Here is a 12,882-nt window from a genome sequence, read left to right as displayed (position 1 = left end):
CTTGCTCTGTGTTGCAAGGCATGTGATTGGCTGTTAGCCACTGATGTCACACATTTATGTGCACACGCTCCACAAACTCAGGATCAAAGCCTGAGTTGACAAAGAAAGTTGATGATCAGCATCATGGCACCAACAAAGCCGGATTGGAGTGGTTTGGTTTTGTCAACTCGAAACTAATCCTGTAACTCTGAATTTGTTCAACTTACCATCATGGTACAGGCCCCAGGTCTAATGTTGCTTTTCGAGTTTACAAGTATAAAGGTGCTGTCACATTTACTGTTGTATGAAGAATTTTTACTGTCAAAATCCATTCGTTTTAATTGGAATCCACCCAATCAGGAATTTAACCAGGGCAAAATATTTCATTTTGCAGGTTTCTGAAAGGTTCCAAGCTGGTCATGTGAATTCGCCATGCTGACCAACAGAAAGCTGTTTGGTTTGAAAGTGACTTCTGTGTGAGCTGTGCTTCATGCATCGCCACACAGAAATTTCGCTAATGTGATGCCACCTTAAAGGGGTGGTCACATGCAGTTTATGTTCCACTGACTTTTTCATATGCATGCAAATTGATGAACTCTGCCTTGTGAATTCATATCACGTAAAGACGTGACTAACAGAAGATTGAAAACTTTAAATCTGCAGGATTGTGCAGTAAAGTGGAGTAGACTGAATATATTTATATTTTGAATGTTACATGTTGAATTTTAATGTAATTTGTTAAAAAAAAAAAAGATGCTGCAGAGTGTGACATATTACAACCGTTGCAATGTCTGTAGAAAATTTTGCTCGCTCAAAGTCTATTGTGACAGCGGCTTCAGTCAAGTCAATTTATTAGCAACTTAAGTGTAACTTGAGTTTCCATCTCTGACGCTATAAAAAGAAGACTGCAAGAACAGGAATGGATACAGTCTACAGTCATCTGCTTTTTTTTTTTTTTTTTTCATGCAGGTTTTATATTGTGTGGAAGAATATGTTAGTCAATTATAACACTGGGACTGTTTGATATTCAAACCACTAAACAATTAAAATGTTTGAAGTTTTAAAGTAATAATTACTTAAAATAATCTCTTGTTTGTATCTGTGTAATGTTTTGGTGGCTGAGTTAGCAACAATTTTGACATTCACTTGTGCTTTAGTGATGATAGATCTTTTTATAGTGCTAGTGGTGTGTGTGTGTGTGTGTGATGGCCTCAGTAGGAATGAAGGAGCAATCTAGGGGGCGGATGTGGTTTGGGGTTAATCTCCTCCATGCGTGTGGTGAATTAAGACCGTACAGCAGGTGGGGCTCTTATCCACTCACGCTGCTTTCCTCTAAACCACTGTTTGCTCCTCTTCGGCCTCCCTCGACTTCTCTCCAATCCCGATGCTCTAGAGAGAAACAACAGCTGTGTGGAAATTAGTTCCAGTGAGGGGAACCCAGCAAAGAGACTCTTTAAAAATTAAAGCTCTGGACAAGTGGTTCCCATTAACAGCAGTCATTGCGATCTGGTTGGCACGTATGCTGTGCTTGACTCACCCGCGACCATGATAAAATGCTATCACTTGTGCGAGCATCTGCTTGTGAAATCTGTCATGTTCGTTGAGAGTTTAAAGGATTTAAGGGTAAAAAAAAAATAGTGACATCATCGGAGTCAACCGTGTTGAATAGTACAAATGAAAAATATTATACATTTTTTACATTTAAATTTAAATTACAGATAAAATGGTAAAATTGGTCGCAAAAATTAGAAGCGAAAACCTTTCTATTTTGAATTTTTCTAATTTATTTTTATTTGCATTATTTCTTTATTTTAAATTATAAAGTTTCAGAATTTTCCAAAATCCTAAAACATTGTTTATTTCCAGGTTTAAATAAGATTGTTTTTTTTTGTGGTGGATTCAGATGTTGGAACCCCACTGTATGTTTTCGGTTCTTTCTGAAGGCCACTTTTGAAACCTTTGACCTTTGTGTTTTTCAGTCAATTCTTCAGATGTGTACACTGATCCGCTTGATTCAACATTTGTCTGGACTGTAAACTACAGCGATACTGTAAGTGTTTCAAAACATCACTGAAATATGCGTAAGGCTGGAATACACTACATGACTTTTCAAATCTGAACACATTTTAAAACTCTAAGCATTATACACTTGCCAGCTTTGTAAAATGTTACAGAGGAAAAATTGAACATCATAAACATGCTCCTCATTACTAGGAGAAACAGGACAAATAAAGAAATAAATAATATGTGTCCTAAAATTGGCTAAAAATATCAAGCATGTTTGATATCCTGGATGGAATTATAGTCTGAAAAACCTAAAAAAAAATCGGAAGTTTGAGCCCATTATATACTACATGATATTCTGTGAAATCTGCCAATTGCTGAAAATCTGCAGACTGGCTCTTACTTTTAGCAACTAGCATTGGCTGCTCCAGACTAAAAAAACAGTACAAATATCTGGATAAAACTTGTGTAGTAGTGTATTCCAGCCTTAAGACTTGTTGGATTCATTGAGGTCACCATATAGAACACAACACATTAGAGACAACTTCCTTGTCCTTGGTATGTTCAGAAAATGCACGGTGCTTTTTAATCCTTAAATTGTTGGCTGTTTCCTAAAACATTTTATCCAGACCTGCCTGACATTTTGTCCTCTTCTATAGAAAAACTGGGCTCCCAGTTGTGAATAATATAGATCTCTCAATAGTTCCATTCAGATGAAGTCCTCAGTTAATTGAAATATAATGCCCAAATCCTTGCCAACATCTTTGTAACTGAGTGAGCCATAGCTCATGTTTCGCACCTTTTGTGCAAACTTGAACAGTAACAGAGTCATTGTAAAACTTCAGAGAGGTTGAAGACAACAAAGTATCTGCCTTCAAACAGAAACTGGAGAGCTTTTAATGTTCTGCAACTTTCTTTGTTCATGAAACATGTCACTCAACTTTAAATGAATGTCTTGGGTTCATGTTAGGTCTGTGTGCTGATGCTGATCACCACAGGAAAACAATTTCCTCTCATCATTCAGTTATCTTAATCACGTAAATGCACAAAGAAAGTAATTCAAATTATTTAGAATGGTTTTATAAAGTCAGTCAACAGGATCTGACTTATTGCTGATACTCTCATGAAAGAAAGAGTTACAAGGTTTGTCATGATTTTCTGTGAATGAACATCTTAAATTTGGTTTTTAAGTTTGATCCAGACACCTTTTGATTTGATGTTCTGATCATGTGTCTTTGTGTCATTTGTGCAGCGCTTGAATGCCAGCTGGTCCTCACTGTCAAAGAAGGAATGCTTGAAATACGGAGGGGAGTTAGTGGGCAAAGCCTGCGACTTTGTGCCCGACATCACCCTCATGTCCTTCATCCTTTTCTTTGGCACCTACACCTGCTCCATGTGTCTGAAGAAATTCAAGACAAGCCCATTCTTTCCTACTACTGTGAGTAGCCAATCTGTGGCTCTAATCATACTACATGTGTAGAGGCAATATTTAGCCAAACCCTGTCTCTAATCCATATACTGCGGGCAGTTAGACAAAAATCGTTTTGTCAGTCCAGTCTCTGATCCTAATCAATACTGCCGTTATTGAGGGAAAAGTACTGATGTGATGCTCATTACTTAGTCTCTAAAAAAAACAACATCTTTTTTCCCCATTTTTCCATCTTAGGTGAGGAAACTCATAAGTGACTTTGCCATTGTCCTGGCTATTTTGATCTTCTGTGGTGTCGACGCTCTGGTTGGGGTAGATACGCCAAAGCTCATAGTGCCAAGCGAATTTAAGGTAAACTTTCTGTCCACATTGTCTGTCTGTTACTGTAAAGTGACGATCCCTCTGAGGTGCACTTCTAATATTTCTCCAGACCTACAGTACTGTTCAAAAGTTTGGGGTCTGTAAGATTTTTTTTTGAAAGAGGTCTATTATGCTTTATATATTTTATAATGTAATTTATTCTTGTGTTAGCAAAGCTGAATTTTCAGCAGATGATCCTTCAGAAATCATCCTAATATGATGATTTGCTGTTCAAGAAACCTTTATTATTATCATCAAAGTTAAAAAAAACAGTTGTGCTGCTTAATGTTTTGTGGAAACATTTTTTTTTCAGGATTCTTTGTTTAATTGTAAATTCAAAATAACTTTATTTGAAATAATACTATAATATATACAGTACATAAAATAACATTGTTGTAACAAATGCACTTGATCAATTTAATGCATCCTTGTTAAATAAAATTATGAATTTCTTTAAAAAAAAATCTTACTGACCCCAGACTTTCGTACTGTATTATGTGTCCAAAAAGATCATAATATATCCAAAAATATCAAAAAAATTTATAAAATCTTATAATTATTTTTCCTGCAGTTATCTAGAAAAAACAACTAGCATAATTTTTAAATAATATTTATTTAAAATAAGTTTTGTTCACTGTATAAACAGAATAATGGGAAAAATAGCCAAATCAAGAGATGATCTGTTCTGTATTAGCTATTTATTTATTTGTATAAAATGTTATTATATATGTTATTTATTTTTGTAAAATGGTTTTGGAACAGTGAACACTGCATGGGTCGGTACATGGGGTGTTTCTACTCCTACATGGGGTGACCTGAGGGTCTGCTTAATAGAAATAGATTTTGTTCAGGAAAAACAAGTATCAGAGGTACACTGGCTGGCATGCTCTGTTTGCTGCATCTTATGTACTGATTCACTGTCAATGCCAATCCACTCAGGACGTTACTGTTTGTATCCTGTAAACATTTGCCAAGTGCCCTGACTGCAAACTTCTGTGATCCTCAAACTGCACTCCTCTCAAATCCTCAGCCAACTAGCCCAAACCGTGGCTGGTTTGTGCCTCCGTTCGGAGGGAACCCCTGGTGGGTGTACCTGGCAGCAGCTTTGCCTGCCCTGCTGGTCACCATCCTGCTCTTCATGGATCAGCAGATCACCGCTGTCATTGTCAATCGCAAGGAGCACAAGCTTAAGGTAGGCCTGCCGTGAGTCTGCTGTGTAATTCTCTCCCGAGCCAGAAGGTTTATCACGCTCACTTTGAGCCACCCAGGACCACAGGAAACACTTGCAGTGCCGTGGGCGACTATATCGGGATATTTATAGAAAGTCTTTTACGAATAGAGCTCTTTATCTTTTGTCTGGAGGATGTGAATCAGAACTTGGGGTCAAAAATAGCATTATTTAAACAGATGGTCTGAGGCAAGTCAAAAACTTAAAGAAAAGCAGTTTGATTTTGTAATATACTGAGTTTGTAAGATGATAGCTAGAAAGGCTTTGTTGATAATCAAGAATTGTATGCTACTAGGAATTATAGACTACATATATGAAAATTCTGAAACAATATATTTAAAAAAAATATTAATTCAAACTCTTGAGTTAAAACTTCACCAAGCAGTTTCACCTCAACGTCACACTTTTGGTCCAGATTCTGAGTGGAACAAAGAGGAATTGTGAATCAGACAAAAGCAAACCATTTATTCTCTTTTGACCTGTAATGTGACGTGAGACTGGCCTCAAAACATTGTGTCCTCTCACTATAATGCCTCCCAATGGAAGTGCTCCTATTGTTATCTCTGTGAGAATTACACTGCCCTGGTGACATATTGTGCTGTACTTTTGTGTGATGCAGAGTAGTTTTATTTGTTAGAATAAAGCACTCAAGAAAACTGATGGCTTATTTAAAGGGACAGTTCACCCAAAAATGAAAATTCTGTTATTTCGCCTTCATGTCAGTCGAAACCAGACTGTTATTTTTCTGTTCAATACAAAAGGAGAAGCTGTTTTCCATAAAATAATTCATAGTGACTACCTCTCTCAAGACTATTAGACTTGGAGAATATCACTGTAAAAATTATTGTAGCAATTAGCCATCACAACTTAAATTTTAGTAAAATAACTTTACCGGATTTAACTTAAGATAACTCAAATATCCAAGTTATCACTTAATACTTCACAATTCAAGTTGACTAAACTTAAAATTTGAAGGCAGCACAAACACTTTTTTTATGAGTAGAAACAATTTTTATACTGTAACAGTATACTGCAATAACTACAACATATTCAGTATATATGATTTTATTTATTAATGGATTTATTGAATGGATGCTGCATTATTGGGACCTTATTTGTCCCAAACCATAAAGCTTACCCCTACACCTACCCCTACCCCTAACCCTAACTATATTGGACCTGCTCAAAGGTCCAGAAAGAGAGCAGCGGTTTTGAGCACGGTAACAAAATTAGCTGCACGCATCAAGACTGGCTATCTGGACATGTAAATAGATACTGTATTTTTTTTTTTATGGTGCTTTGTTTGTTTTGGACCTTGATAGACTTGATCGAGACATTGGAAAATGGAAAAGAGCTATTTGAATTATCCTTTTATGTTCAATTATGACAGCAAAAATAGCAGCATGCATGTTTGGAGCTACGAGAAGCTGCGTAAATAATGTGAAGAAAAAAAATCATTACTGGGCAAACTATTATTGTAAAATGTTACCGAACACTATAATCAGTCATAAAATGTTTATGATTGCTCTTATAGCATTTTGTAAGCAACTTTCTCTGTCTTGATCAGAAAGGTGCAGGCTATCATCTGGACTTGTTCTGGGTAGCTGTGCTGTTAGCAGTGTGCTCTTTCACGGGTCTGCCCTGGTATGTAGCTGCTACAGTTATTTCCATTGCCCACATTGACAGCTTGAAGATGGAGACAGAGACGTCGGCCCCTGGCGAACAGCCCAAATTTTTGGGTGTCAGGTATGTTCTAAAAAATAAAAAGACGAGGTGATATTTGGTGGTTCCTGTGTATTCGTAGAGTGTCGTGGCATAAAACTGAAGGATCTGACTATGACAGTAAAGCTTTTGCGTCACTCGTTGACTACAGAGTTGAGTTCAGTGGGACGTCTGTTAAAAGGCTGCATGTTGGACTGAACTCCAGGGGGCTTTATTGATGCAGCTGTAAGCTGAACAAACGTACTGTAAACAGGCCTAGTTCTGCTGAAAACACACTCCCAGTATTTAGGTTGCACTTTTAACACTTCTCTGGTTTGGTTAATTCCCAAAGTATTTCAGGTATTAATGATAAACATTAATAATACAAATCTGATTAATATTATAATCAGAAAGAATCATTAATAATTAGGGAAAGAATCATTAATAATTAGGGAAGTGGAATCTTTAACCATTAGATCCCACTTCCCTAATTATTAATGAGGGAAGTGGGATCTAATGGTTAAAGGTGTGAGCTGGTAACTTACATGTTGCAGGTTTAAACATAGAAACTATAACCTGTATGCCCCTGATCAAGGAACTACACTCCAAGTTACTCCAAGGGGTACAACCGTCACTCTAATAGGTGTACTGCAAGTCACTGTGGATAAAAGCATGTGCCAGTTGACTTCTTCCTGTAATTAAAACAATGATACACTGCATGTTTGTTTGTCTAAGAAGACTGTTTAGCTATGTTTTTTTTGCTGTATGCACCTGTTAGTAATGGGTGCAGCTGAAATAGCCAAACCTGCTAATTAGAGGAGGGTGTCCACATACACTAACATTCAAGTATTTTGAGTCAGTAAGATTTTTTTTTAAAGAAATGAATACATTTATTCAGCAAGGACACATCAGATTGTTTGAAAGTGACATTTATAGTAGTAATTTTTTTTTCTCAAATAAATGCTGTTCTTCTGAACTTTCTATTCATCAAAGACTCCTGAAAAAAAAAACTATCACAGAAATGTTTCTTGAGCACCAAATCAGCATTTTTGTAATTGTCTCCTCTTCAGGGAACAGAGAGTTACTGGTGTCTTTGTCTTCATCCTCACCGGTCTGTCTGTCTTTATGTCTCCTATCCTCAAGGTAACAATACAATACATCTAGTCGCATCAAACACACTGCTGCATGTGTGTGATTTTCTTTGTCTGTTCTCAAACACATAATGGCTTTGAATGTCTGAATAATTATTTCCTGTAGTTTATACCAATGCCAGTGTTGTATGGAGTCTTCCTCTACATGGGTGTCGCTTCACTCAACGGAGTTCAGGTAAGTTACCGACACGATTCTGCGCCATTCAAAACTCAACTGAAAAAGCCTTTTAAATAAAATTTCTGGGATGTAGAATTATATTTCAAATTTGAATTTGAGAAATTGGAATAAAATCCTTATACAGTATAATTTGGGGTATTTCCAAACACATTAGATTATTTTATAATTACTATTTGAAATAGTTTGACAGTAATTTAGCTGGGAAAAGTTTTTTTTTTTTTTTGAGTATTGCTCTTTGGTTCTCAGTTTATGGACCGGCTCAAGCTGCTCCTCATGCCTGCCAAACACCAGCCAGACCTGATCTACTTGCGGCATGTCCCATTGAGGAAGGTCCATCTCTTCACTTTCATCCAGCTGCTTTGTCTGGCGCTCCTCTGGATCCTCAAGTCCACCGTGGCTGCCATTGTTTTCCCCGTTATGGTTAGTCACCTCTTTCAGCCGTTCTTGATTTAACAAGCATTAATATTATAAGCGGCTTTGACTGCAAAACTGAGAGCTTCAGGTCTAAAAATTGCACTACCTGTCAAAAGGTTGGAATACTTAAGATTTTTTTGTTTTGTTTTTGAAAGAAGTTTCTTTTGCTTACCAAGACTGCATAAGAGACTTCTTTCAAAAGCATTAAAAAATCTGAATTATTCAAAACTATTATCTAGTAATGTACTTGTGCCAGTTATTGCATCCCACTAGAAAAACAGATCAAATGTTACATATTTGTCATAATATTAACTCTCAAGTGCTGTATTTTTTGCAGAACGCAACTGTTTCATCATCTGTAGTATGTGCACTGAACTGAAAGAGCACATTTGCTATTCTCTTTGGTCAGATCTTGGCTCTGGTTGCTGTGAGGAAGGCATTGGACTTAATCTTCTCCCAGCTTGACCTCAGTTTCCTGGATGATGTCATACCTGAGAAGGACAAGAAAAAGAAGGAAGATGAGAAGAAAAAGAAAAAGAAGAAACAAGGGAGCATAGACAGTGACATGGAAGATGTGAGTGTCCTGAAAAATAGCCACAAACTGTTTTAATGTTAGTATTAAGAACACTTTAGACTTTAAAGGTGACATATCATGTAAATCTGACTTTTCCAGGTTTTAAGTGCTATAATCAGGTCCCCTGTGCATCTATCAACCAAGGAAACGTGAAAAAGATTAACTCAGTAACTTTGTTTTGATAAGCTTTTTTCTGCAAGCGTCTGAAAAAACAAGCGCGTCTGATCTCGCTCCCATAGTGACGTTGCAAAGGGATCTCATTATAATATTACCGCCCCTTAATCTGTAAGTTTCCACCCATGGCGCCATCATTTTGATTTCGCAAGCGACAACGGTGTACCAGTTCTAATACCATGGCGAAAGTTTGAGCAAAACATACTAACTGTTCTGTCTTTGGCTGCACAGACGAGCACAGAACACTATTTAGAGTCCCAGCCTCAGAGCAGACAAGAGAGCAGTGGATTTATTGATTAATTTACTGTATATTGCTGCTGCCTGCCACACAGATCTAAAATAAACATGCAATTTATTTCCCAGCTTTTCCCAGTTTACATTCACAGTCATAACCTACTTTTAGCTCATTTGCATTTAAAGAGACATACTCTAATACAGCGTGTTTCTGCTTCCACTCAAAATAGGCATTTTCAAAATGATATAATAAATGATCTGTGGGGTATTTTGAGCTAAAACTTCACAGTTACATTCTGGGGACCCCTGAGACTTATATTACATATTGTAAAAAGGGGCATAATATGTCACCTTTAAGAAAAAGTTCACTTAGTTGCCCTTTAATAATATGCTTTAATACCTGTGTATGATACACATTATGACTGGTAGACACATTTGACTGGTAGTCTATCCATCCATCCATCCATCCATGGAGGATGAACTACGCTGGTGTGTGTAGGTTCAGCTCCTAAAGCTCTTTTTGACCGTTTCTCCCTGTGCAGTCTGACTGTCCTTACAATGAGAATGTCCCCAGCATTAAAATCCCAATGGACATGATGGAGCAAGAGCCTTTTTTAGGAGATAAGGCCTCTGACAGTGAGTAGACCGGACCTGGGGCCTCACCTCAATTCAAACCTCTTGAATGATTCAGCATGAGCGTTTTGCTTTCTCTTCCTTTCATAACGCGGTGCATGCTACCACTTGCTCCTCTGTCACATCTCAGTCCTCTATAGCAACTGACAACTAAAACTTTTTTTTCCATCTTTTTTTAGTCATTTTAGTATGTAACAAACCGTAGGAAATGTTTTCTTTTCAACTAAAACTTGTAACATCTTAATAGTTGTATTAAGATCGTATTATCTAATGAAAATGTAAATTAAAATATTCCCATGAAATCGCAGATATACAGTCGTTGGACATCTTTAGTCTTCAGTTATTCTGTTTGCTTTTTTGTATGTACTGAGCTGGTGCTGTTGATCCTGTATGGTGTAAAAGCATGATGGTGGGTGGTATATAGTGCATGTGTTAGCAGAATGTAAAGCCGTGTATGTGCTAAGAATAGACCATGTGTCCCTCTTGCAGGAGAAAAGTCCCCTTCATTCACTGACCGATATACATCGTGCTGAAAAGCGGCACTACTTTCAGACCAGCCCGATGTCAAGGTACGCGTCTTAAGCTGTTGTGTGTTAGTAATATGTAATTATAGTATGGATGAATAACAACATAGAATATTAAGAATGTGTGAAGCAGAGCACTCTTAAGAACATCAAATGTACACATTAAATGATTAGATAAGTGTTTCAGATTTTGTATACTTGATAAAAAAGGGGGTATGCATTACTATAATTCAGTAAGATCAAGATGCTTACACTAAAAGTCACCTTTATTTCTTTCAACATCACAATTTATCAAGGCTTACATAATGCCTTTATAATACTCTTGTTAGTTGTTCAAGAGCATTCTTTGAACCACGGGTTAAATAGTATCAAAACAATTCTTGGTAGTTACTGGGAAATCAATTGAATAGCTGTTTGTAAGTTGACTTGTCTTTTTCAGTTCAGAGAGACTGCCATTAAATGTGCCTCAGATTAAAATAGATATGGACCCAGATGACAACAATGGCTGCTACTGGATGAGTCGAGGGTCTGAGACGTCCATATAACTCCTCCAACCAATCAGCTACATAGATTTTATTAGCTCTTGCGATTTGCAGAAAGCCATTTGCCAAGGGATATTTTGTAAAGACTGTTCCCCATCATGGATCCATTCTGTGAAGACTAAATAACAGCTTGAGGAACGCTTGTCTTCCACTCACTTAATCACTACGGTTTGCAAGTTGTAATTCCTAAACTACTATGCAGTTCAGTTCAATATTTCACTTACTGTATGTGCTGAGCTGTAAAGAAATGCTGTAGCTGTTTTTACACAGTTCCACAACTACCATTATTCATCCAATACAATATGAATCTTCACTTAACTTGACACTATTTTCCTTTTCCTTTATTTTTTTGCTCCTCTACCTCTGCTTTACATGGTAGGCATTATGTAAAAAAGAATTAACTTTTTCATTTTTTTTATTTGCACAGCATGAGATCTTAATGTTGATCTTTTTTTTTAATGTACATCTTGAGCAAACTATTCAGCAAATGACTTCAGTTATGAAGAGAGAGAACAACTGTGACAATATATTATAATATTTAACTTGATTAACTTTTTAATGATGGTTAATGTTATTGATTGGCATTGAACCTGCTGTTTTTCATATTGTTTCATTTAATATAGTGTGGTTTTAAATTTAATTTGTTTCGTTTTACGAACAATATTTATGCCTAATTATCCAAACACGTTCTAATAAGCTTGATTAATTAAGAAAGCCTAATAATTCATTTTGCGTTTCAAGTCTGGTTAGGCATTTGCTTTGTTACCTGCTTATGGAAAAAGTCTAAAAGAATAAAAGTCTACGTGTATAACCTACATGTACTCGAGGGTCTGTTGTCCTTCAAATGATTTACCTAAGTGGCTTAAACCTGAATTGCAATAATATGTGAAATTTCTTTAGGTTTAAGGTTGTCTTGTGTAATTCAGATCACTTTTTTAATTGTGCTTTATTTTACGGATGTCATATTGCAAGTTGTGTCATTTGTAAAAAATAAGTCAGAAAATGTCAACAGTGTGGTACATACATTTGAATGAAGATGACATTTGTGCTGAGTCATACAGTGCATGTCCTAAACATTGTTCTCTTTGATCCTTCAAGAACTCGGTATCCTTTGTTGATTCCTGCTAATTTGTCATTATTTTTCCTCTTGCTTTCAAAAAACAAAAGTATACAAATTGTAGTATACAATATTTTCAAAATCAACTTTTAACCTTGTAAGTATACGGTTTTTTAACTTATATTTTTGGGGGTACCTAAAGATGAAATATATTGTGAAAGCATGTCTGGGGAAATTCTTGAACGTTTAAACAATGCTAAATGTTAATTGTAGAGTGTGTAACAATGATACATTTTTAATCAAGTTTTGTCACTTTTTAGAACAAAACAGCTGAAATTATTTTAGAATGTATATTTTTCAAAGGAAATGAATATTAAAAAACAGAATTTATTAAATGGTCTCCTCATTTATTTTTGTGTTACTGTTTTTATACTGTTGTCCTCCTTTAATAACATTTTATCTGATACATAGGGTAAATAACCCCACCAAAATCATATTTCAATGTTAGACAAAAAAAAAAAAGTTTTGCTTCATTAAAGGTATTTGCAAATGTGAACAACTCACTTTATTGTGGACTCACAATATTTCTATGCTAGTCTCCACTGCAGCCCCAAATGTGGGTCATTTGCTTTTTATAAACACTTTTTATTCAAACCATTTTAAATCAAACTTACTTTACCATGTCTTTACAAATTATGCT

At 36.1% G+C, this 12,882-nt stretch overlaps 1 protein-coding gene across 10 annotated transcripts in view; it reads left to right on the top strand.

Moving 5' to 3' along the window:
* LOC107747688 (electrogenic sodium bicarbonate cotransporter 1-like) overlaps window positions 1–12,507 on the top strand; it is a 70,295-nt gene extending 57,788 nt beyond the window's left edge. For 6 of the 10 annotated variants that reach the window (XM_016562287.1, XM_016562286.1, XM_016562284.1 and 3 more), the window contains 11 exons: window positions 1,959–2,029; window positions 3,236–3,421; window positions 3,650–3,763; window positions 4,803–4,964; window positions 6,568–6,746; window positions 7,772–7,844; window positions 7,959–8,027; window positions 8,277–8,450; window positions 8,854–9,018; window positions 10,549–10,628; window positions 11,023–12,507. In XM_016562287.1, the coding sequence (XP_016417773.1) occupies window positions 1,959–2,029; window positions 3,236–3,421; window positions 3,650–3,763; window positions 4,803–4,964; window positions 6,568–6,746; window positions 7,772–7,844; window positions 7,959–8,027; window positions 8,277–8,450; window positions 8,854–9,018; window positions 10,549–10,628; window positions 11,023–11,128 (1,379 nt within the window). In that variant the 3' untranslated portion in view covers window positions 11,129–12,507. Of the gene's footprint in view, window positions 1–1,958; window positions 2,030–3,235; window positions 3,422–3,649; window positions 3,764–4,802; window positions 4,965–6,567; window positions 6,747–7,771; window positions 7,845–7,958; window positions 8,028–8,276; window positions 8,451–8,853; window positions 9,019–9,968; window positions 10,063–10,548; window positions 10,629–11,022 lie in introns of all 10 variants that reach the window. The other 4 variants (XM_016562292.1, XM_016562290.1, XM_016562289.1 and 1 more) reach the window with 1 other exon arrangement.
* The last annotated feature ends 375 nt before the right edge of the window (window positions 12,508–12,882 follow it).

The sequence above is a fragment of the Sinocyclocheilus rhinocerous genome, unplaced genomic scaffold, assembly GCF_001515625.1.
Source record: "Sinocyclocheilus rhinocerous isolate Xijiao unplaced genomic scaffold, SAMN03320098_v1.1 scaffold2846, whole genome shotgun sequence".
NCBI lineage: Eukaryota > Metazoa > Chordata > Actinopteri > Cypriniformes > Cyprinidae > Sinocyclocheilus > Sinocyclocheilus rhinocerous.
This window is presented reverse-complemented; position numbering and strand designations above follow the sequence as displayed.